The 26951-nt window shown below is 42.0% G+C and overlaps 1 protein-coding gene across 5 annotated transcripts in view; it reads left to right on the plus strand.

Annotated features, from left to right (window-relative positions):
* Positions 1 to 26951, plus strand: part of AMBRA1 (autophagy and beclin 1 regulator 1) — a 128033-nt gene that overhangs the window by 95640 nt on the left and 5442 nt on the right. For all 5 annotated transcript variants that reach the window (XM_030240230.2, XM_030240232.2, XM_030240233.2 and 2 more), the window contains 3 exons: positions 4286 to 4425; positions 20310 to 20402; positions 21932 to 22125. In XM_030240230.2, the coding sequence (XP_030096090.1) occupies positions 4286 to 4425; positions 20310 to 20402; positions 21932 to 22125 (427 nt within the window). The remainder of the gene's footprint in view (positions 1 to 4285; positions 4426 to 20309; positions 20403 to 21931; positions 22126 to 26951) is intronic.

The following is a 26951-nucleotide window of genomic DNA, read 5'->3' on the forward strand; positions in this document are numbered from 1 at the left end:
ACTTTCTCTTCTCCAGCTTCAAAACATGTTTGTTCTTTCTTAAGTGCCAGAGAGAAGAAAGGTCTCACTCTGCCAAACATGTCGTGTTCAGCACTCCCCTGCTTTTCATTGCTCTCCTTAGAGGTGGGAAGGCCTTGAGCAAGAGGTGGCTGTGCAGATGATGCCATGCCTCTGCTTTGGCCCGGCACGGCGCCGCTTGGATCGGGCGAGTGCAGCACTGCGGTCAGTTGGCAACAGGAGCACAGACTTGGGGCAGGCTGCTGCTGCTTTGATGACTGACAGCATCCTGGTGATTGCTCTGTCCAGCTTTTTAGTGCTGGCACATCCCAGAAATGGGGGGAAAGGTGGAATTTAATTTGTTATTAAAAAGCAGCAGCTTCCCTAGTACAGAATGGGAGGGGAAGACAGAAGGACTAGCTCAATAATGAGGATGTAGCAGAGATTTCCAGCAAAAAGTTTTCTTACCTCTCCAGGGCAGGTATAAATTAACTGTCTAGCTCTATGCTTATGTATTGTGCCCTGGGCCTGTCAGCTTGACATTGAGGATGAGATCATTGAGAAAGATTCCTTGAGGCTGTTGATTGTCATGCAGCCTCTCCTGGCACTCTGCCTTAAGTAAATACCTAAGTTAGTGGCTGTGACAGTACTGATGTGACAGCAGTGACAAGTTGGAGGGGAAGCAGCAACAGTGGGCTTGAGGTGGCCTTTGCACTGCAAATGCAGTTTGTTCTTTGAATAATTTGAGGGCCTGTTTTTTCCTTATCTTCATGCCTTAGAGCCCTGCTTTCTTTGAGCCATTTTTTCCTGCGGCTATGAAGCAATGAAAGCAGCTTTAGAGAGTTCAGTGCATGATGTACATGCCCACTCCTGTTGGGTGAGGATGGAAAAGGCGCACCAAAGAGATAAGTTGCTGCTTCTAGTACAGGTTTTGGAAATAGAAAAGTGCAGACAAAAATCCAACAAATCTTTCCCCACACTTCATGATTACAGGGATGTAAAATGGAAGCAACTAACTTATTTCTTTAGTGAGTGTTGCTTTCCCTTGGTACAAATTGCCTTTTGTGTGGAAGTTTAGCTACCTAGACAGTTTTGGTTTTTCCCAACAAAGGCTTTTTACCTTTCTGACATCCCCTGAACTTGAGAGATGGATTCCTTGAAATGACAGAAGACTGCTAGAATCCTCTGCGGAGTGTGGAGAGATCACCAGAGACAGAGTTTTCTACAAACATAACTACAGGTCAAACAACTGCTCTGTGTAATTCAGGCTGGATCATGGGGCCCTAAGGGGAAGGAGTAGGACCTGCCACGTGTACTGAAATGATGTTTATACATCATTGTTGTTGCAAGAAGAGAACTGCTTGCTATAACGGTGTTACCTGCTAGAGCTTCCATAGGTATGTTCTGAAGCTCACACTCCTCAGACTTCACAGTGTTTGTTGTTAGAGAAACATACCATTCAAAACTATTTCAGAAGAGCATCTGGACATAAAGGCAGCTGCCAACTTTGTAAAATGCTGAATTGCCATGTCTAATGGTGTGGCCCCGTATTATTGAATTGGTAGTATAGTGATGCTAAGAGCAAGTTTGACATTGGTTATGGTGAAAAGTGTGGAAGCTTTTTGTGACTGCTGATGGTGATTATGGGCTGATAGCATGTGGTGCAGTATGATATCTTATAACTGAAAGTGCCACACTGTTAAAAATAAGCTCTCTGGAGACTCTGAGAGTATGGTGGGCACCTTTAAAGATCATTCACTGTACTTTTACAACAGTGTTTCTAAACTGATTCGTGAACCCTTGGCCATCAACATGGCTGTTACACATGGCCTGCAATTAATCTGTGGACCAGCCCTAATGAAAATAAACTCTTGAATTATCAGCTTTATGCATTTGTATTGTTAATTTTAAGAGTTTGAGGGCTGGCAACGTTTAGTTGACCTAGAAGCTGGAGAGTTGTGTTTATGTGGGATTCCTGTAGTACCCTGAGCGTTTTTCCTAGAAGTTCAGAATTACAAAGCCCAAACAAGCCACAGCAAAGAGGTGTGGTCAGTCTGTGGTATGTTTTCAGGCTGGCTACTTTGGTTGAAATATCTCAGTAACTTTTTATAAGATCTAACAATCAAAACAAGAAGACCAAAAAAAAAAAAGAAAATCCAAAAGGAATTAGCTGTGATCCATGGCAAATAATGCTTCCTGGCAGAGTTCTTTGAAGAGAAGGACCTGCTGATGTTGAAGGAACTTAAATTTTTTTTCCACTCTGTGTATAGAGTAGGGGGTCTTGTTAATGGATGCAATTGCAACAGACAGTCTGTATGACTGCATCAGATTGATTAGCTGGGTCCTGGTTACTGCTGTGAGTGGTGATTATGCCAGTACAGCTGCTTTCTCTTTTTATGTACTAATTACCACACGCACGGATGTCATCACCCTTAACACTGCATGGAGTTGTCCCATTAGCGTGGGAGTGGGAAGCAGCAGGGGAGGGGAGCTCTTCAGCGTGACAAGCTGTTTAGAATTGAATGGAGTGGAATGATGAAGCAACTATTCTGATGCAGAATTTTAAAGCTATCTTGTCTTTGAGATTCAGCCCTCAGCCAGCACTTGCAGGTTGTCAAAACCAGACTCATGTCCTTGGAGGGGAATTTTCCATCGGGTGCTGTTTACTGCAAAGCAGTAAAAGCAGTAAAGCTGAGCTGTAGCCAGCAAGTCTCCCACCTTGGTGTGGCTGGTTATGGAGCATGTGGGAGAACAGCTGTGCAAGCTGACCTGCCAGTTGGGAGAGCTTGTTCCTAGCCCAGGAAGGTGGCGGCTTCCTGAGATGTGACAAAGGCATTCTCAGTAGAAGAGAAACTGACTGCTTCTGACTTGCCAAAGTGATATGATGGACCCTTGCATCTTGAGAGATTCAGAATGCTTATTTAATGAATTTATGCTCCTGGTTCTGGCAGACCCCTCCCTTTCCCCTCCTTCCTCCTCCAAATCCAATCTTTCCATCTGAGAGTGCACCCTAATCTCCATGGTAACAGGTGTTAACCGTTGTACCGCTGATTCCCCCCTTCTGTTTCTCCCCTTGCCATTCCCTCCTTGCTGCCCCAGCAAGCAAGGCAGGGCAGGGAAATGGGACTGGCATGACAGAGATGGCTATGACATAGCTAAACCCCTAAAGACCTGCTCCTCCTGCCCAAATGCTGAGCTTCTCTGAATACACTAACTGCTGAGTTATAGCCAGGGCAAAGATTGGCCAGCTTCTGCCATACAGAGAAATCCTTTTTTCTCCTCTAATGTGACCTCCTCAGAGGAGCAGTTCACTTTGTTACTGGTGATGGGAAATAATGTAGCTACCTTGTTTTGCTCTGTCTTGCTTTGTGTGCATAGAGGATGCTCAGGATGAAGATTCTGAGTACTAGCTATTGCAGGGCACATAGAGAAGTAATCCCTGACTCATGCTTCTCAAATTGTCAGGGACAAGATATGCAGTGGGCAACAGAGCTATGGAGTAAAATGGCCCCAGTTTGTTACGATAGCTGATAAGTACCATCTGGATGGCTTCTAATTATTTACTTCAAGTCACCTCAGCAATGCAATAGTGGTTGATGTGCATTCCCGTCAACAGTCATCCTGTTGTTCCAGCATAACATCATTCCCTTCCCTGCTCACTGGTTCACCACCATCCCCTTTTTCTGTGGAGTCTGGAGGAAAGGTTTTGTGAAGGTGGGATGCTTGCCCACTAGAAAATCTAGTGAAAACCTGTCTTTCACTTGGATTTATCCCGTTGAAAATCCAGATTCAAAGTCTGTTAGTTGCAGTGATGACAGTGTACTAGCTAAATTTTTGAAGAAACTCTCTTAATGGTTTGGTCTTGTAAATGTAAGTCTTCAGTCCTACCCTTCCAAAGTCCTGATACTTTAATGGCCCAGTACACTAAAGCATCTTGTCCCTCTCTATTTTAAGTAGCCAAACTGATTCATTAGTGCTTTTTCTATTTCCCATGCCTTTGTTTTTATGATTTCCATGTGCCATATTTTTGGGCTAAATGGATTGTTGTCAGTATACCAAGTTCAGGTTGCTAGATGCTTTTCAGCTGTGTGCTAGTCAGCCTATTAAAGATTTAAGGACGCATATATGTGCATTTCTAGCAGCTGCTTACTCTCACTGCTGATTAAGTGGTTGCCTGCAATCCTGTAAAGTGACATATCTCTATGGCCACCTGGGGAAATTTGTTTGAGCCTCCTTGGCTCTCCTGCCTTGTGTTGTCCTGTCAAGTAATCTCCTGTTGTTGTTCCAGAGAGTTTTCAACGTTCTGTACCCAATGCCTGCCGACCAGAGGAGACACGTCAGCATAAACTCTGCTCGCTGGCTGCCTGAGCCCGGCCTGGGATTGGCCTATGGCACCAACAAAGGGGACCTGGTGATTTGCCGACCAGAGTAAGTGCTTTACATGCAGACACTACATAGAGCTGTAAGTGCTTTAGCCATTCTTTTCTCAGGTAGTGGGAATAACGTGGCTTTTCTTGTCCTTGAGGCTTCCAAAAACTCCAATACTTAATACTTCTTTTGGATTGCCACAGTGTTTACCTGAGTTTTTTAAAATCAGTATTTGTTTTGCTGATGGTAAACTTCAGAGAGTGTTTGAAGTGCATCTCATTAGCTCCTGTTATTTCCTGTGTCCTACTAGGATTTCTGGATCCTTTATTTCTTATATGACTAGTGCAGTGTCTTTTAGCCTCTGTGGATTTATAGATTTCTGAAGGTTTACAGTGGCAGGAAATTTGAGTTAGTAATATGCTTGCTTTCCTCAGCTTTCAGGGACTTCTTGAAGACCACCAACCAGGTTGAAAGTTGCTGACCTAGAATTATCAAGTACTTTTTTCAGTATTCAAGCAAAAGATTCTATGAACTGCAAAGATTTTTGTCATGATTATGAGCAAGCCATTGAATTATTTTGGTGTCCTCACTTAAAGTCCAGTGGTGTGATGTGTACATTTCAGTTCCCTTTAATTTGTATAGAGCTGTGAAACATGTAACCACCCTTCTGTAAGCTCACAATTCAGCGCAAGCTAGTTTACTTGTGGTCTGACACAGATGATGACGGTGACAGATACTGCTTTCAGTGTTCCTGGGGAGTGTCTGCATCCTACTTTGTTGAAACCTTTCTTTCCATTTTATTTCCAAGTGTTCTTTTGGAACCACATTTCTTTTATGCTGCAGGGACACTTCAGGAGTTTCTCTGCTTGAGTTATTTCCTGGTAGTAAACTACCTTAGTATTCTTTTGGGTTGTGCTTCACATGTTGAAGTTCCTTGGAACTTAAAAGCTGGCAGCTAGAAACTTAGAGCACTGCTGGTGATCATACCACATGCATGTGGACTCCATCTGTTGTGCTATGACATCAGGCATGTGGTGCTTGAGGAGAGTCTTATTGTGTCAGTTTAGAATCACTAGCTGATATCAGAATAAATATATACAATTGTAACAGTGACTAATTCAGCACAGCCTTCTGTGAAGTCTGGTTGGAATTCAGATTGGACCACTTTTGGTACTACAGAATGGCAATGCTTTTCAAACAGCCCTTTTATTCTCTTTAACATAATCTTTCATCAAGACCTTGTTTATACATGAAGTTCTATAAGATACTGTTACAGAATAAGCTCTAATCACTCTCTTTCAGGATAAGTGGCTTTCTTTAAGAACAGTTGTTGTATTTTCTAAGCAAAATTATTCAAGAATAATGGCTCTTTTCTTGAACTTGAGAATATTCTAAGTTATTTTTGGTATAGAAAAATGGTTAAGATTTAGTCTGCTGTCTATGGTTCATGAGATGAACTTGGATGAGAACCCAGGGAAATGAAGTTTCCCTGAGGGTAGATTCTTTGATTGAATGCTGCAGAGTCAAGCTTAATCTGGCTGTCCTGGCTTCACACACCCCACATTACATTTCCACTCCAGTTCTTGCAGTATACCCCAAAGCTGAGTTGCATATCTCTTCTTGCCACCTCACTATTTAAAGAGTCAATATGAACACTTTTATGGTATGTTATGGAAGCACAATCAGCCCTTCTCCAACATCCATGTACAACCTTCTTAGCTCATAATGTTAATTAGGCACTATTCCAACAAAAAAAGGTGTATTGTATGTGAACATTAAACAAGGTTGGCTGTATTAGGTGGGAGATTTATTGGGGGGGGGCGTGACAAAAATGCTTCAGCAGGTTTCCTGCTGGTGGATTAGATGCTTCTGGTGATAATTGTAAACATCACATGGACTGGTGGGTTCTTTCTGGAGCAGGACACCTGATGTGTTCTGTTCTCAACTGCACCATTTTATAGACCCAAAAGAGTCATGAGTGACTTGTAAACCTCAGCATGAAGGTGTAGTTACTCACTGAGCTGTATAATTTGTATTGAGGCACTAACATAAGAACACAAAGGTGAATGAGGCTCTATCAGAGTAGAAGTGGCTTGGACCTGTGGTGTCTGTTCCAGATCTACTTGACAGATCCTTAGTGAAAGGAAAAATCCTGACATGCCTTCTCAGTAGTTCCTGGCTTAATAAACTTGTTTTGAGATTGGTATGTGTATTGGCTTTAACTTGAGAAGTGAGGGAGAAAATGAAAAATATTTCAGTGGTTTCCATACACAGTAATGCAGTGGAAGACAAATGCAGGATTCAGGAATTGATAGAGTACTACTGTATGGAGGATAGTCTAGCAAACAGCAGGAAAACACTGTACTACTGAAACCCCCCCGTTGTTAACAGAGATTATTATAATTCCCTGAGTCTTACTTCCCATATGCAATGGAGGCATTTGAAAGTAAGTACTACAGGAATCATACAAAGAGATTGAAAAAGCAGCTGTTCCTCAAGTAGAGGATTCAAACGAGTAGACTGGAAGTACAAGCTGACCAAAAAAAAGGGGGAAAAAAAAGGCCTAACTTGAAGCTCCATGGACTCATAATGGGAGGCTATGCAAGTAGCCCTCCCAGTGTTCAAAAGAAACCCTGCTTAAAAATTGAAATGGCAAGGTCGTATTATGTTGTCAATCCATTATTTTAATCTCAGTACACAAATTTATAGGATACATTTTAAAGGTAAGTAAAATAAAAACCATGGAAAGTGGGGTCAAATGCACTGTGATTTGCCTAAAGTGGAGTACAGTAGGTTGTGTACCTGTCCTTGAGAATTTTATGGTTTTATTTCTAATTAAAGGGTCAGCCAGGGATTTGGTCTGTCTAACATAGCTGTGTTTTAGTAAGGCAGTTCCTATATTGGAACTACAATAAATCTGGTTAATTTCTAAAGACTTAGAACAAGATCAGGTAAAGAGTGGGTGAAGTCCTGGCTAAAGGAACGAATACAACGTTATTGACAGCTGGACTCTGTCAAAAAAGAGGTCATTTGGCTTCTTTAATAAAACAGTTCTGGAACTGGTTGATTAATACTATTTACACTAATGGCTGGTAAGGGTGCAGTGAATAAATTTGCTGAGGATGTGACATTAGCTTTGTCGCTGCAGAGAAAAATCAAAGTATTGCAGAGGAATTGGATTGCTGTTAAAGTGACTGGAGCTATAGAAATTAGAACTTAACAGTACAAAGTGCACTTACTGACTAATTACACTGAGTTCAGTAGATAAAATGACGGAGGAGGAGAAAGACCTGAGGTTTTGGTTGATTGTAGGTGATTAAGCCATCAATACATGAGGCTGTAAGAAAAAATTTTGTTCTAGGATGAGATACAAGATGCTTAACAGCAGAGGTGGCAAAATATTAATATGGGTGTAGAGGAAGCTAGATTTATAAGCTGGAATAGTTAAAATTTGCCTTTTAACTTGCACAGTAGCATAGAGTGCTTGATAGTGGGATCAGGGGAACATTTTATCTAAGAAAATCTGCAATGTGGAGTCTTTATCAGGGCTAAAAAGGAAAGATAAGGAGGAGGTTTTATAGCCTTCCATAAAGAAGCAAAAACTATTAAAATGTATATCACTGAATGGTCAAGGTTGAAAGGGACCATTGGAAATCATCTAGTCCAACCTCTAATCAAGCAGCATCCCTTGGAGCACATAACTCAGGATAGTGACCAGATGGCTTTTTAATATTTCCAGGGAAGGAGACAGTGAAATCTCACTGAGCAACTTGTTCCAGTGCTCAGTCACCTGGACAGTAAAGAAGTCCTTGTTTTGGTGGAACTTTGTGTTCCAGTTTCTGCCCATTGCTTGTTGGTCAGCACTGTCAAGAAGAGCCTGGCTCTGTCCTCTTGACACCCTCTCTTCAGTCCTATAGTCATCATTGTAGCCCTCCACTGGACCTGCTCCAGGAGCTCCATGTCTCTCTTGTCCTGATAAGTCCAGAACTGGACGCAATGCTCCTGATTTGGCCTCACCAGGGCTGGGTAAAGGGGCAGGGCTCCTTGACCTGTCAAAGAGCTTTTAAAGCTCTTTCTAGTACACCCCAGGATTGTGGAGGATTCTTGACCTTCTTGGCCACAAGGGCACTGATGGCTCATGGACAATTTGTCCACCGGGACCCCCATGTCCTTCAGCCCTCAGCCTGTGCTGGTGCAGGTTCCCAGGTTCAGGACCTGCACATGCCTTTTTTGAATTTCATTCAGTTCTTCTCTGCCCATCTCTCATTCCTGTCAAGGTCCTGAATGGCAGCCCAGCACTCAGGGATATCAGCCATCCCAGCTTTGTGTCATCATTGAACTCTTTGAGGAGGCATCTGTATTCCCATAGTAGAAGGCAATCAGGTTGGCTAAGCATGGCTTGTTTCCTTTTGGTGAATGCATGCTTGGCTATTCTGACACCTATATAAATGAAAATATTTCAGCTGTCATCCAGGTGGGTGTATTGCCACCTGGCTGCACACCCCACTGGGATAATGGGGCTAGCAGTTTGGATCTAATAAATATATATATGTGTGTTTTTTATTAGTGAGCAAAGAGGCACAAATTGACTATGATGAGGTTGTGACTGCAAATTAGAGGAAGGTGGCAGCCAGATGATTTCTGCAATAGCCTGTATGTTTGTTGGGTGGATGCAAAAGATTCAGCTGTTTAGAAATGCAGCTCAGCTTGCAGAGACAAGTGTATGAGTCGAGTACTTGTGACTGAGCTGCTGAGCCATGAGGCAGGTTTTGGTATTTTAAGCCCAAGGCTCCCATCTTAATAGGTGCTGACAAGTTGACTCTCAGAGCTGTTGTGCTCTAAGAAGGTGAGAGCAGGTCTCTGTGACCTGTTAAAAACTTTGTGTACTTTACCCTCTGAATCTAAGTCTTTGAGGAATGGTCTGTGTGAAAGAACCCAGGGGACTTGGATTCCTTTTCAACCAGAACCCAGCTTTTAGAATTAACTTCCTCTGCAAGTGACCAACGGGTGAAACTATTTACTGTTCACAAGTCTGACCTTTGAGCTGAAGCAAGAGGACTCAGGTCTGTGGTTCACAGGCAAATCCTGCTGATAAAACAGTGTTGGCTCAGATGTGGCTTGGAAACAGGTTGCAGTCTTTATGAGGCTGTGACAGCCTTGTTCTTTTCCGAGGGTCTTGTAGTTCATTCTTGTCAAGGTTGCAAACTGGTAGACTTGCATACCCATTAGATCATGAGTCTGCTGTCTGGTTCCACACGGCTTCACATTAACATGTGCTAATCTGTGCTTTTTGGATTTAAGATGAATTTGTAGTCAGTCCACAAGTGTGGTATTGAAAGGCTCTGAGGCTGCCATGTTTTCAAGGGTGGGCACCACTGAGCTACATCAAGACACTAAATTGATAACAGTGACATTCAGTGGAAGAGCCATGTCAGATATAAACAGGAATCCCTTTAGGCATACCACATGAGGCACTGTGCTCCATTTAGGAAGTAAAGGGAAGTGATCTACTATGTACTACTCAACTGTGGCCTGGAGGTCTGTCACAGGAAGTGATACAGCAGTGTGAATTCCCCCACTCCTCTGCTGTCCTGCTGCACACTGACTTTTATGCAAGCTGCTAGTGCTTTTTTAGCTTGCCTAAGGATATTTTTCTCTTGTTACATTCTACTTGACATCCTTTGTAACTGTGACCACTAATAATCTTCAGTAATCTCCCTTTTTTGGCTCTGCATACTTCAAGGTTTGATTCAGTTTCTGAATCTTTGGATTTGCATCATGGAATGAAATCATCAGTGTCTGTCTTGTATGGTAGAAACACCTCTCCTGAATTAAAAAGGAATATGATTCTTAATGGTCACAACTTTTCCTATCCTATCACATCCCAATAGAGCTTTCCCCTTCAGAAACATTCCTGGTGGGAATCTCAAACATTAACTGTATTGCAAAACATAAACAGGTGAGACCAAAAGTGGTGAGGAGCCGACTGGATGCTGCCCTTTGCTATCTTTGCTTGAGGAGGAACATCATGGGAAAAAGACAGGGGATCCAAATATCAGTTGTTTGTTGTTTCAGCTTGATTGTCCTCTCCCCTGTGCTCAGAAGCAGGTACTGGAAGGGCTCAGTGCTCACGAGCTTTTGCAAATACTGTTCCAGAAACCTCACTGTTCTGAGAAAATGTCAAGCTCTTGAAACACCTTGTCTAAGGCTAGCTTTTTAATGCAGGCATCCACAGGAGAGGAACGATTTCTTCAGCTGTCGGAGCTTCTGGTAATGGAATTAATATACCCCTGAAGATGCATCTGGTTCAGAGGCAGCATTCCTTAGATTTCTCTCATTGGGAAGTAGGTGTGGAGAGTCTCAAACTGATTCAGTGCTATTCAGTGTGCATATTTTAATTCTTTGGGATGAGATCTGTCTCTAACATGAAATTATTCCAGAAAAGTTATCTTTATGATAAATTCCTATGCTTTGCAAGCGATCACTGCATTTATCTGTCTGTGCCAATCTTTTTTTTTTTTCTTCTTTTTTTTTTTTCCTCTGAGAATAGCATATCCTCCCATCTACTGATAGGGACAATGTGTCTACATCTAGTTATCAGCATTGGTAAAGAGATGGTAATCTATGCAGCTGCCTGGCACATCATGTCTCTCTGCTGGCTGGCTCCATTCCTCAGGCTCTGCAGCCTCCAGCCATGATGCCCCCAGCAGCATAAGCTACATCCTTTGCCTTTTAAGAATAGCTTCTGGAGGATGGAGTAAACAAGGAGACAGAAGGAGGAACTGTCTTCCCTCATGTGTTATCAAGGCATGTTAGCAACCCTGCATAGGAAATGTTCTCACAACTGTTAACTGGGGTAGCTGGAGATACTATTTATGTCTGAGTCCTCCTAGCAAATGGCCTTTTGAAAGGCAGCATCTGCATGGGGCCTTTAACAAGGAAATGAAGGCGTGTCCTGGACTTCTGCTGCCTGTTAACCACAAGATACATTGAATTGTCTAAAAGAGGATAAAAGATGTTTTTGATTGGTAAAAGGGCTGACAAGAAGGAAAGATAGCCCATTTTTCACTATAGATGCATCCTGCAAGCATACATTTCGATTTTGTCGTTCTTGCATTTAAGGAAAAAAACTAAATTAATTATTTCCAAATTCTGCAGGGAAGCCTAGGTAACCTCAGTGCCAAGAGGCTTGGTCATTGTAGTTGCAGAAGAAGAGTGCTAATGTGGAAGCTTGAAACAGTATTTCAATTCTGATACCAATTTTTATTCTTTTTCCCCTTTTTTGTATATGAATGGGATATCCAGGATGACTGATGGAATTAAGTGCTCATAAAATTCCACTCAATATGTTTATGATTCCTAAAGATAAATTTTGAAAGCTGCTTTAGTCTTCAGTTACTAGCAAGTTCATTTCCCTCACCCAGTTCTTCAAGATATACTGTAGGACTGACTCCTTAGTGACATTTATTTTGCACCATGAGAAAGGGAACTTAGTAAAGAGCTCTGTGTTAAGAAATCATAGCCTGGTATATATCAGTTTGTGTTCTGCATCACTGGTCACCTGCAGGTCCTAACTAGGGTTCTCAGTTTCAGTAGCACTCTGTAAGAGCACAGCCACGTGCTGTGAAAACAGTTACCAAATGCTTCACTTGCATCTATTCAGATCATACCTGCCACCTTTTCTTCCTGTACTTTTTTCTAATTCTGTCTTCAAAAGCAGTTAAATTTCATGCAAGCAATTATTTTACTAACTGCCTACTGCATATGGCTCACTCTTTCATTGTTTCAATATATCTTCTTTTTTCTATTTGTTATATTACTCTCTTAAAGGATAAAAGTTACACTTAGAAGACAATAATAGTCAGTTTTAAGTATGGCTTTCTTTTTGAAGAGTGCTGCTAAGTTGACTTTTTTGCCCTTTTGTCATTTCCTTTTTTTTTTTTGGTAACGTATTAAAAAACAGGTGCAAATGACTCAAAAAAGTTAACTTTTAAAAAAAATTCAAAATGAGTGCAACTAGCTGCTATGTCTGGCATATTTCTTACACCCTAATTACACAAGTACCCTTGGATATTTTAGAAGTGGAGACTTCAGAGGAGAGAGTTCAATATCTTGTCCACTTTGAAACATCATTGATTTTTGTCGTTAGCCTCACAAATGAATAGTCCTTTTTTCATTCTAATGCCATTTTCCTCATGTTTATTTTTAGAATCTCTTTTCCCTCTCCTGCAGCACGAATTCTCCGGCTGTCTTATAACCTTTTTTTTCTCCACGGATCTATACTAGACCTTCCTTGTTCACTTGTTTACTTCCTTTGCCTTCCAATAAGATTTTCTTTAATTTTCCAGTTTTTAATCCATATTATTTGTGGAGTTTAATTTGGTGTCCGTTATGCCTGTTTTTTTCCAGCAGGACTCTGATAATGAATCCAGCTAGCAAACAAAACAACCAATTTTTTTTTTTCATTTTCTTTCCCTATTTTAAATCTGTCTGTAAATGGTCTTAACTTCACATCTACAGTATGTGAGTAGTTGGAGTAATTATTGCAATTTTGGGTTCTTGATGTTTTTTTCTTTTTTTCACTTTTTTTGGAGGCAGTTTCCCCTGTATGCTAAACAGAATACTTTTTAGTTGGATAATTTCAAAACTACTGAAGATTAAAAATATAAACCTTGGCTTGCCCTGTGGATCTCATTGAGACTTGACCAAACCAAGATCTTGGTTCTGGAGCTTAGCAGCTTTGTGTGTGCACATTCCAACGTTCTATTAAAAATAAGCATTTGCTATGCTTGCTAATTTTAAGCATTTATTTTGATGTTGCTTTCTCCCATTCTAGATGTATTTTCCTGGTTTAGTTTGCTGGCATAATATCTACAAAACAAGCCTACTTCATCAATGTTAGCTTCTGCTAAATCAGTAATGAAAGTTCAAATATGACTTAAGAGTCACTTTGGCTCTCTTGTAGCAGTTCAAGATGTTTTAAGGCCTTACAAGGCATAAACAATTTGCACTCCTCCAGAGACTCCTAACATCCTAAATTGTCTAAGCCACTGGAAGAGCTGATGGATCATAAACAGCATAAGATATTTTGAGGGTTCAAAGCTTATTTGGAGTATAGTCTGCCTGTTATCACTTCAAGCAATTAACAAGCCTTTAGATTTTTAGAGGACTTAAGCGAGTTGTCCATCTTTATAGCTGTGTGGATGATAGTGTCAAGCTGAACTGTGCTTGTTTGAAGACTTTTAAGCTGTGTATTATGGAATCTGTTATTTACCTCCCAGAGGTGTTCCTACCTGGTACTTGGTGTGGTTGGAACCAGATAGCAAAAGATACCGTGGCATACTGGCAAGATTTAGTGAGAAGAAAGTCAGTGAAAATTCAGGAAATTCTTATTTGCTCTTTTTCTGCCTTGTTTGTTCCAGGCTATTTGGCTTGGGTGCTGTGCTCTTTTTCTCATAAACATGATACAAGTTACAACTTCGTATGTCGTGCTGTGGGTAAACACAGTGTGTTTACATGGTGGTAGTGTAAAAAATTTCTGAGAAAATAGCTTTTGAAAGTTGTTCTGGTGTTTTAGCAGAAGAATGAAGGCTGTCTGAGAGGGACTTTCCTTGTCCTTATTCTCAACACAGGTTTTTCTGTTCATCTTTGCATTCCTTAAGGGCAGCACTCTCAACCTCAATATTTTTGCGGGTTTTTTCCTTGAGTCCTAAAATAGTCAAACATCCACACTTTCATAAAACTCCTTCCTTTCTGCTCTGTCATTGTCTTGGGCTTAATTTCCATTTGTTACTCCTGTTGAATGTGTTGGAAGACTGATTCTTAATTGAAGACTTCTCCCATGGAATATAAGACAAATTCCTCTTAATGCTTTCTGGTGGTGTGTCATCCATTTCAAATTATTTTATGAGTCTGCTTATCTTCTACATGCAATCTGTAGGTAGGTTGCAAATGCTGATGCCTGGAAGTCACTTAGTTTTTAGCTATAGTGGTCCTGTGGATCAGAAGAAACTATTCTGTTTGGGTTCTTCTTACTGTATTAATCTCTCTTTCTCTCTGAAGTATCTACCAGCTTAGCTGACTGATGACTTTCTTCCTTAGCTGAGATACCAAAATTTTACTGAGGGAAGATGGCTCTTAGGGGTGTGCCTTCTGTCTAAATCTTATCTACTGGCCACAAGATCATGAACTGGATCCAGCCTTAAGTGTCCATTGGTAGACAGAACAAACTTGTATGTGTTTATGTTGTTGAGACAGAAGAGCTGCTGAATTCTCTACTGGTGCCACCAGCTTTATAAGGCTGGCCTCATACAAATGGTGTGAGTTTGAATACAAAATCTTCAAAAATCCAAACATTTAACCTAGCTGGCAGGATTGCACAATCAAATCAACAGGACCAGTTGTCTTGCAAAGTGTTCCAAGCTGTGTTGGCACCCTCCCTGAAGCAGGCACAGAGCTACCAGCTGCACCAAGCTGCTTGCTGTCCTGCTTCTGCAGCACCTTGGACAATTCTAGTAGGTATCAGGGTATGTTTCTGCATGGTTGCTGGTTTTCACACAGGCAAAATTTGTAGGATTCTGGAAAATTAGTGGGTTGTATCAATGTTAGGAGTAAAAATGAGGCTGCTCTTAGATGCATCATTCATCATAATGTGATGGACAGGATGATGTCATGCATCATTTAAATATCTGCGGTTGTCAATCATAAACTGCAGATCTTGTGTTCCTTGAATTCCTGTACTTGATCCTGTGTCCTTCCCCTGGCTAGTTACACATGGGCTGGCACCAATGAAGCTGCCACCTCTTCTTGGTCAAAGGGAGTTACTGCCCTGCAGAATTACTCCAGAAATCCCCTTTGCTGGTTCCATACAGTTTGCACAGCAGCCAGTTTTCACTTGGATTTGTCTCTGCACGTGGTTCATCGCCTGCACAGAAAGCTAAATATTTATGAAGTAAGGCGTTAGAAATTATTGTTTTCCCATCCAGGCAGCTGCTGGGAGTGCCAAACTTCGCCTTGTACTAACAATACCGTTGCTTAGCTAATCATGGGAGCTAGGGATGGGCTTGCTGTGCTGATCATCACCACCCTGGCAGAAGAGATAATGAGCTGCTGACAAGGATGCATCTGGAATCTGGCCAGCATTGCATTGCATTGCATGAGATACTATGTGCTGCTTCTGCCTGCCCAAACCAGGACAATAGATTCCTGTTCCTTAGCATAGTGTCACCTTGCTCTCTTGTAGCTCACTCTGTTTCCTTGATACAGTTTGAATGGCTTAGAAATGACAAGTTTACACAAAGGGAAGAAAGCGTGTCTTGGGAAATCCAAATCTTTGTAAACTAATCTGGTTTTGTATGCTTGCATTTAGTGATCTTGAATGGACAGTATATTTGAGAAATCAGCTTTAAGGAGTATTTCCTTTTGTGGAGACAGCAAACTTGGCAGCATGAAAATCAGGCGCATTGCATGGCATCAGAAAGGCAGCCTCCTTTCTGTGTTGGGCTTGCCACAGTCTTCATTCTGGTAATGAGGTTTTGCTGATATTTTTGGATGGGATTGCAGGCAGCAATGTTGTAATCAAAATTTAATTCGGTACTATAGCAAACAAGTGGGCTGCTGTTGGGCCTTTCCATGTGGCAGGATTTGAAGGAGGAGAGCAGTGCATTTGTTCATTGCTGCTGTCTTCTTCAGATTTCACTTAAATCATCCCCTGATGATACAAGTGAAAAGGTAGTAAGTGCTATTTATGCCTTCCTGGACGTGCATACACCACTTGCAAATTATGGGTTGTTTTGTCTTTCTGTCATGCTCCTGACTGTATTGTTATGGTAGAGTTGGGGAATTTTCATCCTAATCCCTCCTCCTCTTCAACTCCGAGTTTTGGATATGCCAGCTGGGAGGTTACTCACATGTCTGAGTCTGTTTGTGCTGACCTGTTCTTTGTCAATTTATCCTTCAAATACTGGCAAAGCAAGTGCACTAAATTGCATTTCAGCTCTTTTGTAATTTGTTAATAATGTTGACATTAATTCCTAGTACTTGGTCCTATTTTCTTCCTGGAGACGTAACTGAGCTGTGTAGGTAATACCCCTGTGTAGAGGGAGAGGCTTGCTAAGTTGTTGGCTCTTAATACTTAACAGGCTCCACTCTGAATCCTTATTTGACTTTCAGCAAAGCCTGCAAGTCTGTGCCCTTCATCCTCTCCAAGCTCGTTAATAATGTGAGCTGGACACAAGCGTGAAGGAAAAGTCCATCTTAGAACAGATCCCTGCTGGGAAATCCAGACTGTGAGCAGCTCTGCATGTAACAAAGCTAATGGAAATTTCCAGGGAGGGCTTAGAGAGCTTAGTGACAGCCATAAAAGGGAAGAGAGTAAGAACTTGACTAAGTGGACTTCACTGTCCATGACTGACACAGTGCAGAGAATTGCAATTTTTCACCCTAAAGCCCTCGGCATCAAATGTCCTTTTTACTGCATCCACATCCAAGTGGCTCCATGCTACACAGAGCTTCTACCTTGTGCCTTGAAAAATGTAAAGTGCTTCTAGCATTTCTGTATCTAGAGTTTGATGAAGCAAAAGTTAAATGCTTACATTACCTGAAAAATATTCATTTCTCCAGCGTAAGCTCTGCTTCTTTGGAATGAATTGTCAGGCCTTGATTTGCAGATCTCCTGGGAAACGTACTGTGAAAGGCTGCTCATTTACAAAATTCAAGCAGAATTTTGCAATGGGAGCTAAAAAATTTTTAGGCTTTCCGAAAAGGGAGATTGCACTATTTTAAATAGGTGTGGCTAAACCAGAGCAAGTTGTAAGCGTAATTGAAAATCTGACTTAAACCAAGGTAATTGTGGTTGTTGCACACATCTTGTTGTGTACTGAAGTTGGTTTAAGGTCTGATTATGTGATCAAGTCTCTAATGCAGACATGGTGTTAAAACTGGCATTTAGCCCTCATTAGCAGTATTTCTTTGATGAAATTTCATTCATTAAGAAGAGACATTATGATCTTCATATAAAAGGTAGTGCCCAACCAGTGCCCTCTGTTAAGGTGTATGCTCTCCTCACTGTATCTTGATGCAGTCTGAAACATCTCTTCTATAGGCTCAATCAATCTCTAAAGACTGGAAAACCTAATCAGGAGCAATCTTGATACTGATCTTAGGAGCTGTAAAGAGACCAGTGTGGTTTCCAGCTCAGAGATACACAGATGCATACAAAAGAGGACAGAGATGGTGCTGAGGGCCTTACGGCTTTTGCAAGAGGTAGAGTTGGGACAGGGTAATTTGTGTAGCTGGCTAAAGGAAGAGACTACTGAAAGGTAGCAGTGAAGATGCTGCTGCTGCAGGGAGTGCCAGCTGTTTATTCTGAGCCACTTCTTTTGCCCAGCAGGGAGGTACACCTAACTAAAAAGCCAGGTTAAAGTGGTGCTGAGAATGTTGAACTCCCATCGTGGCCAAGTGTAGTGACCTTGGCCTAAGCCTGTTTATCAGAGTTCCCAGAGCCAGCAGCCAGAGCAGTGGCACCATCTGCTACAGGTCCTCCTTCTAGGGAAGGAAGGCAAAGCCCTTGATTCTCTGGAAGTAAAGGAATAGCTAATAGGACCCTGGCAGTGAAGCCTAGCTGATAAATGGCAGTGTTTAAAACCAATATGAAAAATTATGCATTAAATTGAATGCCTGTTGATTTAACTGTGTGCAAACTGACAACATGAAGTGGACTTTGCTGTCTAACAACCCCACCGTACAGTAGTGAAACTCTGCAGAATAGGTAGGAGCATGGTCAGGAGCTTTTCATGGGTGTACTGCATATCAGCTTGGTACCACAATGCTTTTGTCGAAGTGAAATTGATCCACTCAGAGTGTGTGTGCAGGAGCTGGACTTTCTGTGTATTACAGGAATGTGGTGTTCAGGGGAAGAGAGGAAATACAGTATTGTCAGCTCCCATCTTGGCCTGGGGGAAGCTTTGTGGGCTTCTGGTTTCTTGTCTTGAGAGCTGGCAAAGACAAGTAAGGCACACATTGACAAGGAATACCAATCATGTACGTAGCTGTGGGGGATCATGCCATGCCTGTTCTTTGGGAAACATGAAGATGTGTGGAAGAGGGAAAAGAGGTCAGCTTGGCTCTGTTGTGTAATAGCTGTAAATACCAAGTACACTAGACTTTTTATGGAAATTTTGACTACGAGGTCAGAAAGTCTCTCTTGCCTAGGGACAGTGCTGCTTCACAGACAGCAAAGTGTGACAGCTAATCCTCAGCCAGTATATTAGGCAGGGGATGGAGAAGCCAGAGGGACTGGCACAGTTTTAGTGACAAGTTACCGTCTGTCAGTAAACTCAGAAACCTTTGTAAATCAACATCTCACTGGCAGCTGCTTTCATGGATTATAATGCAGCACAGGACTAGCACAAAAAAACAGAGGTTGGTTACTTCTTGTAGCCTCTGTGTGTGATTTTGTTGACCTAATTTTGTTCATCTCTCACCGTGGGTCTTAACCTGGGGTGCTGTCATCTTGGCAGTCTAGCCCCAGGCCTCCAGTACACACTGCTTTCCCATTGCAGCATGTCTGACCTGCAGCATCCTCTAAGCTGGGGTCTTGCTTTTTCTCCTGAGGCATCTCTTTACAGGGACAACAGTTTTTATATGTACATAAAACGTCTCGTTTGTGCCTGACCCATAACCAGCTACCGACTATTTGCCAGGAATCCTTTCTTCAGATTATGGGATTTCACCTAGTTCTGAGCCTGTCTGTAGGGTGATGGAAGTTCAGCTCTTCAGACACAGTTCCCTTTTGTCTACACAGGTGTTATTTTTTTGGTTTGGGGTCTTTTTCCCCCACTTGCCTTGCTGTGACCACTGCACAGCACTGCTAACTCTCCACCCAGCACCATCAGGTATGTGCAGTCCAGCAACCATGTGGTGCACAGCACCATTTCAAAACTCCCAGGCCAGCTCATGTGAGCTATCAGCATGGTGTAGCAAAGCACTCCAGGAAGTGCCTTCCATGCTAATGCAGCCCAGAGTGCCTCTGAAGGTGGGACACAGGAGGTGGGAGATCTCTATGCTGCCTTGGACTGCATACTGCCTGTCCTGTAACATTTCTGTATGGCACAGAGTAAGCTGGATTTGCTCTCACCCTGTTCTTGGTGGAATGTGTACTTAAAGCATTATGGTGGTTTCATTTCTGTGATTGCCTGTTGTCTTTGGCAGTGGTTGATAACCTTGTCTGTTCCTGTGAGTAGTAAGCCCTGGCTTGGTGTATCTTTTGGGGAAATGCTGTGTGAGAGGTTTCCAAACCATTGGTGGTTCCATTATACTTAGTAGCATTAGATGTAAAATTCAAGTTTGGACTTTTCATCAATAGCCACACATGTTTTTGATGTAGTACAAGCTCTTCTGTGGAAACTTGTTAAAATATTCTCTACATCTGTCCTTGCTCCACAGTGGCTGTCAGTGAGAGGGATGTATAAAGATTATTCATAGGTAGAATGAGAATCGTTTGCAAAGAATTTAAATGTTGAATAAGAGCAGTGTCTTACTGACCATTACCTAGTACAGGAAGTGCTTGCAGACACCACAGGGAGAATTGGCCTTTCCTTTCCAGTTCTTTGTTTAGTTACTTGGACTTAGGGTAACCTGATTTTATATGCACAGTTGTATGTCTTCATTTCCTGAAAATCTCTCTGCTCCTGTTGCTATGTCTTGGTGCTAATACTGAATTGAAATGAAAGGAATATTCCAGAGTAATCTGGTAATATAGCACTCTATGTTTGCAAGGTCTTTTATGGCAATGAGCCCTTTTAATGAAAATGTGAACTGTGAGCTAGATCTGCAGTTTCTGTAGAGCAGGAATCAACACTATTCATGTTGTGGGTGTGTAATGTGTGCTGGCTTGAACACTGTGCTGTCATACAAATATTTTTTTCCTTCTTTGGCATTTTAAGGGCCTTAAACTCTGGAGTTGAGTACCACTGGGACCAGCTGAATGAGAATGTCTTCACTGTGCATTCCAGCAGCAGGAGTACTGAGCGGCCCGGGTGAGTCTCCTGGGTGCTGGGTTAGAGAGACCTGACCCTTTCTGCTGTTTTTGTTAGCTCTGACATCATTTCTTTGTTCCCTTACCACTGGCAGCTTTAAATATGCAATTTTGTCCCTCTTTAGTATTGCCTTGTTGGGTCACCTGGCCTTCTTGCATCAAGTGACATTCAGTGCCCAAAAGTGCCAGTGACACTAAAGCACACGTGTCATTCAGGGCCCCAGTAACAGCTGTGGGAGGAACACGTAGGGCTTGATGCATCAAAAACACTATGTAAAGCAAATGGCCTTTGGAAGGTACTTGCCCTTTTCTCCCCTGAAGAACAGGGGAGTTGGCAGAGAAAAGGGCAAATACATGGTGCCAACCCAGTGATTGATTTTCATCTTTTTAATTGCTTGTCATGGGACAGTTGTTTCTCAGTAATAAACTTTAAAAATAAAGCTAAATCCCTTGGCGTCCCCATTGGCTCTTTCAGTCTGTCCAGTGATGCCCATGTTGTTGTTCTGAACACAAGGGTGAATCTGCAGTCCATTGCTTCTTGCCATAGTGACAAGTATTTCTCTGTAAGCCAGCTGTTCTCAGCAAGAGGGTGATAGTTTTGTTTCTGTTTTGTGAGTTTCAGCATACCAAGAAAGTTGTGAGCTTGTTTACAGGGCAAATGTCTGGGCTGTCCTATAGCCTTAGTCTGATTGTAAAATAAGCAGTAGAGATTCTTTACTCTGCTGTATGAGTGGATATTGCCACTACTTAAGTTTCTGACTCAGTCTGGTATAATGGCAGCTTGAAGACAGAAATACTGGTCCAAAGTGAACTAGCTCAAAGAGAGAGCAAAAAAAGTGTAGCAGGTTTCAAAGCCCTATGAAAAAAAGAGGTTGTAAATGAGGCAGTCTTTTCTTGAATCTTTTTACCATTCCCAGCACTTAGAGGTCAGTTTAGAAAACAGCATTGTGGCATTGTGAAGATTCAGCTGTAGCATCATACACTTCAGCTGAGTGAGTCTGGGAAGTTAATGAGCCCTGAGGTGGTTCCTGTTGTTTGCTTCTGAGAACACAGGATTTCCCTTGTCTGACTGGAACGGGCAGAAATGCCTGCTGGAGTGCATTCATGTGCAATGCTGACAAACTAGGAAGTCCAGAGGAGGGAAAGGCTACAGGCTACATCCATGGGAGTCAAAACTGCCCTGCTGTGCAGAAGGTTTTGTGTGTGTTTGTGCTTCTGCACTGCACGTTGTGCTGCCTCCTCAACGCAGTGACTCCAAGACAGTTGTTCCGCAGGCTTAATGATGCTGCAGGGATATCTCTCTGTGCCTGTAAGACACACTGCTTCTGTGGAGGGGTGAGTGGCTTGAAACTAAAGAGACCAGTGTGTGTAAATAATTGGGGTTACAATTCCTTTCATCCCCATCCTCTTAGTGTCAAGCAGGTGCCTAGTTGGAGTGGAGGCAAGAAGAGCCTCTCGTTCTTGTTTCAGTCTTGCTTGGGCATGTTGCCTCCAGTGATCCTGGTCTTAATTGTTTTTCTCTCTTTTCAGAACCAGCAGAGCTACATGGAGGACAGACAGGGACATGGGCTTGATGAATGCCATAGGCCTACAACCCCGAAATCCCCCCACCTCTGTGACATCGCAAGGTACCCAGACCTTGGCGCCTCAGCTGCAGAATGCCGAGACTCAGACAGAGAGGGAGGTACAGGAGCAGGAATCCGCCTCTGCAGGGACTGGTGAAGGTAGGAGATCAATCAGTGGTTTATCTGACACAGTTTACCTGGTGTTTTAGGAGTTTCCTCATATGGTCCACATCCTGTCAGTGCATGTGGATACTCCTTTTATCTCTTCAACAAAGATTTCTCCCGCCTAATTTGCCTGTAGCCAGGCATAGATGATCAGGAGAATTAATCTCTGGCCATATGAATAGAAAAGTTGTCTTTTTCACATGCTTTGAGGAAAGAAATTTCATTGTTCTCCAGATCATTGTCTCTTTGTAGAATCAACTGTACTGCCTTGATTCCTCACACATCTCCTGATCTCCTAACCATCAGTAAGGCTGCAAGCTGCAGGGAGCTATCCTTTCTATCTCTGTGTCGGAGTTCAGCTTGATCCTCCAACTTATGCCAAAGGTCTGCAGGCTTCACAAGCTCAACATTTAAATACCAAAAAAATCACTACTGTAAATCATTGTAAATCACTTCTCACAAAACAGCTTTGAGGATACTGTTTAATTTGATTGATGAGGTTACATGATGAGTGCCCAGTTCAGCTATACAAAAATGTCTCTAGTGGTTAGCAGTCCAGGAAAACTTACCAATATGTAAGGACCTGGAAACAGCTACTGTGCAATTCCTGTACAAAGTCACTAATCTGTTGAACACACTGATTTATCCAAGTTTCTTGTCTCAATACTGTAACTTTGTGCTTTCATTCAGCTCTGAAGGCTTGGCTAGGTAGGGGTTGGGCAGTATGTACATAGGAAACACAAGAGAAAATCAAGGAGACAGTTTTGAAGTTGTTGGTTCATGATAAACCACCTTGGCTTTGGGAAATAGCCCACAACATGCCTGTGTGTGCCTGCATGCCTGCTTGTTCTCTGTCATTCTGAAAGTTTCATTTTGGTATGTGACTCTTCCACAGTTTCTGCTGTGTAGTATCCAGCATGTGTGATAAGGCTTTGTGTTTCTCTGATCTCAGCTCTTCTGTACAAAGTTAAGTGGGAAATTCCTGCCCGCTGGGGTTTCCGTCTGCTTATCTCAGCAGAGCTGAGATTAACCTCTCTGGAAGGTTAGTACAATTGATGGCATGTGAATAAGACTGGAGCAGACTGTCTGGACAAATGCTGAACTCATGGGAACTGGTTCTTCCACTGAATGTGGAACACAGACTGAGAACGTGATACAGTGTGGGACCTTCTTGCATCAAGGCCATGATGGCTGATGCTGCAGGCTTTTGGAGTCAGTTAAACCAGGAGAGTTCTCCAACACTGCTTCTCTCTCCTGCTGTTCTACAAACATCTTCATGACAGTTTCTTTATCTTGTTCTTTCTAAATTTCCAATATCTAGATCATAGGTTTTAACTAGACTGTTAATGAAACGGGGAAAGGGGTGTTCTTTACCAGTGCCTTGGCAGGATATCTCTACAAAGAAGAAAAACACATAACATTTGGAAGAAAAGGAGTGTAAATAACAAGCCTAGGACAGATACTTCTCTTCATCTCTCTTTCTTGCTTGGAAGAAGATCAGCAAGTTCCACATCTGGTACAATTTCCATCTCAGACATTGACTTACCATATGTCCCCTTGCAAATGGCCACACCTGCAAAATGAGCTCACTCCTGTCAGTTATATCAGGGCCTGTAGAGCAAAGGAGGTACTGCAATTTAAACTTGTGCATCAGAGATGAGCCAAGACGTTTTACCTGTTGTTGGTCAGTTCCTATGCCAGTTGCATCCTCAGTGGAAATTCCTGTAAGGGCTCATGAATAACTTAAAACAGGGAACTGTTAAGACTATAACAGTAAGGAGGATGAAGGATCAAAAAATCAATAGTAGTACATGATAGTAGTAAAGATCTGACACGAAGCAGAGAGACAAATTTTCTTCTCCTTTTGCCAACACCTTAGGCAGTTAGCGAGGTACTTGTGGCATTAGTAGTCTGGCTCATCTTTATGTTTCACATTACACATGAGCATTACTGGCTGCTTGTGATGGTAAGTCAGCCATTTTCCTAGCATCATCAACTCTTGTGATGCACGTCCAGTGTGTTCCATCAGGCAAGACTAGGTGTTGTGCTGCTTTTCTGATGGTTAATTTGCCCACTGTATGTGCCGTAACTCTGCCTGCTGGAAGGAAAACTGTGTTTCCTAATAGCATGATCTAGATGTCAGGGGCAAAAAGGCAAAAAAAAAAAAAAAAAAAAAGGAAAAGAGAGAGAAGAAATGTGCTATCAGTAACTTGGGGTGTGACCCAGGGCAAATTATTAATCATCTACTAAATGGGAATTAATCTTCCATAGTACAGCACACCAGGGGCTGTGGAGATTAATTAGTGTTTTGTATGGGGCTTTGAAGATGGGAATCACTATGTAAAGGCTTAGCAGCATTATCAGCAGCAGAATGGATAAATCAAGTGTGATTCTGAGTAATGTAAAGGAAAGTGGTCTAGTTATTGCCCTGCCATGAGGGGCAAAAAAGCCCTGACCAACTGACCAATTAACCGAAAAAAAAACCCCTTGTAAGGTTTAAAAAAAAAAAAAAAAAAGAAAGGCTAATGCTACCCTGAGAGTGGGTTTCTGTCCTCTGTCCTGTCAGCCCTTCTGTTGTGGGGAATTCTGGCTCAGGGCATTTCTTGCAGATATGTGCTTACTGTACAAAAAAAAGAGAGTATGCAGAATTGCATCAGAAATCTAATTAAGTTCTGTGCGGGTATAAATAGTTTCCTTTTCTCATGCAAAGCTCTGCGGGGACTTTGCTTCTCTGATTATCTTTCTGCCTCCTTTGGAGGAGTGAGTATATGATGACTTTATTAGAAGTGAATCCCTCTAATGTCTGAATCTTTCTGTTTTGCAGCAGTTAATAGCGGACTTGTGAACTCTGCTCCCGCGCCACACATAAAGGAAAGGTAGTTAGAGTTTAGAGAAAACTAGGAGAGGTACCAAGAAGTGCTTAAAACAATATTTGAACTGTCTCCTATTTTCTTTTAAGCTGACAGACATAGTGGAAATAGTGATAGAGTTGTAACTTTGAGGCACCCTTAATTAGAAACAATCTGTTGGGCGTTATACTATGTTTTCCTTGCAAATAGACAGGCGCGATGGGAGTGGGATCTGTATTCAGCTGGCAGATTGAATCTCACTTATAACCCAACAAAAATTCCTAATGAGATTTAATGGCTGAAAGTTTTAACCTTTAAAAATTGTAATTCCCAGTCCAGACTGGGTCAGGCTGTGGCTGCCACTTGTTCAGGCTGTTGGATCTTTAGAAAACAGTGCAAGGCGCAGTAACTGCAGAGTCTGCAATTGTGCCAAAGCTGCTGCAGGCTGAGGGAGAGGGACCTCTGCAGAGCTGCAGGACACTTGCTTGATAGTGGGCCCATGCTGTCCCCTGGCTGTTGAGAGATTACCTGTCTTTCAGGTAATCCAGTTTTTAAAGAGGAAAAAACCCAACAACAAATAACTGAAAATTATTTGTTATCTGATTTCCTACATCTGCATTGTCTTTCAGGCTTAAAACTCAGTGATTGTGGAAGCAGGGACGTGTTACCAGTTACAGAAATTGTAGCCATCCGAGTATTTGCTGTCACTGGATTGCTACTTTGCCTGTCTTTGAGGGAGCAACATATGCTTTCATGCCATATACAGTTTTTAACTTATTGGGTTGAAGTGTTTATACACCAGCCAGTATAAATTTCCATCAGTTCCAACTGCTTTCAAAGGTTGCAGCAGATTCATTTGAGAGGGAAGAGGGTTGTAAAATGAAGGCTTGGGTTTGTGAGATTCAGTTTCTTTAAACTATCGGGAGTGAAAAGACAGCACATGCAAGCAAAACTTTCGCAAGCAGAGCATCCTGGGGATGCCTGAGGAGCACTTAGAAGCAATCAGTGTGCCTGCATGTGATGTAACTTATTTAATCTGAGACATTAGGAACACGTGTCCAGGGGCTGCTTGGGCAGGAATACTTTGTCCCCAGCTGAGCCTCATGAATGCTAACAAGAAGAAAGATGTTGTTTTATGTTAGCTGAACATGTTCTAGCAATGCTGTTGTCAGATGTGACGTGACTTTTGTGTAGTTAGTGTGGAAGTGGGAACTGGGACACCAGGGATCAGCTTCCAGATCTGCTTCTCATTCTCCAAGTAGAAACGTGGGTAGATCCCTTAGCCTTTCATTTGCCTGTCCATCTGTAAAATTTGCGTCGTATGCCCTATAGAACTGCAAATTTTGGTTTCTCTTTAAAATCCTCTGAAAACCACTACCTAAAAAATAGACTTAGGTTCTAGAAGTATGTACTTTGCAAGCCTTTACAGCGTGATCTACTCCAAGTACTTGGGTCTCTTGGGATTAAATTATGTGGGCTACTTTTAAACTCTCATTACAAAAGTAAGTTTCACTCACATGAATAGCCAAGGTGAGATATTACTAAGAAAATTCTTACAAGATAAAGCAGTTGTATTTTTTCTGAGTTCTGTGGAGTTGCTTGGATTAACTACCTCAGAAAGGAAGTGTGAACATGTTTCTGGGCTTGGTTGGAAAGAAAAGTAATTGTTGTGGCATTAAGGGAGATATAATTATTCATAGCTGATTATACTGTGGTGCGCCCCTCCCTTTTCTATTCTTATGCAAGGGGTGAATTAATGTAAAAATGCTGATATTTTTATCTTTGAGCATCTGAATTAGTGGGGCAGCTCACACCTCAGAGCTATTATTTCATGTTCTCTGAAGACTTGGATATCTCTGCAGTGCTTACTGTTCTAATTTTGATGCTTTGTTTGCAAACATGGTTCCTAACTACTGCTGGTTTTACAAGGAGGAATGTTGAAAACAAAAGAAAATTCAAGACCAATGTCAG

Source organism: Serinus canaria, chromosome 5 (genome assembly GCF_022539315.1).
Source record: "Serinus canaria isolate serCan28SL12 chromosome 5, serCan2020, whole genome shotgun sequence".
Lineage (NCBI taxonomy): Eukaryota > Metazoa > Chordata > Aves > Passeriformes > Fringillidae > Serinus > Serinus canaria.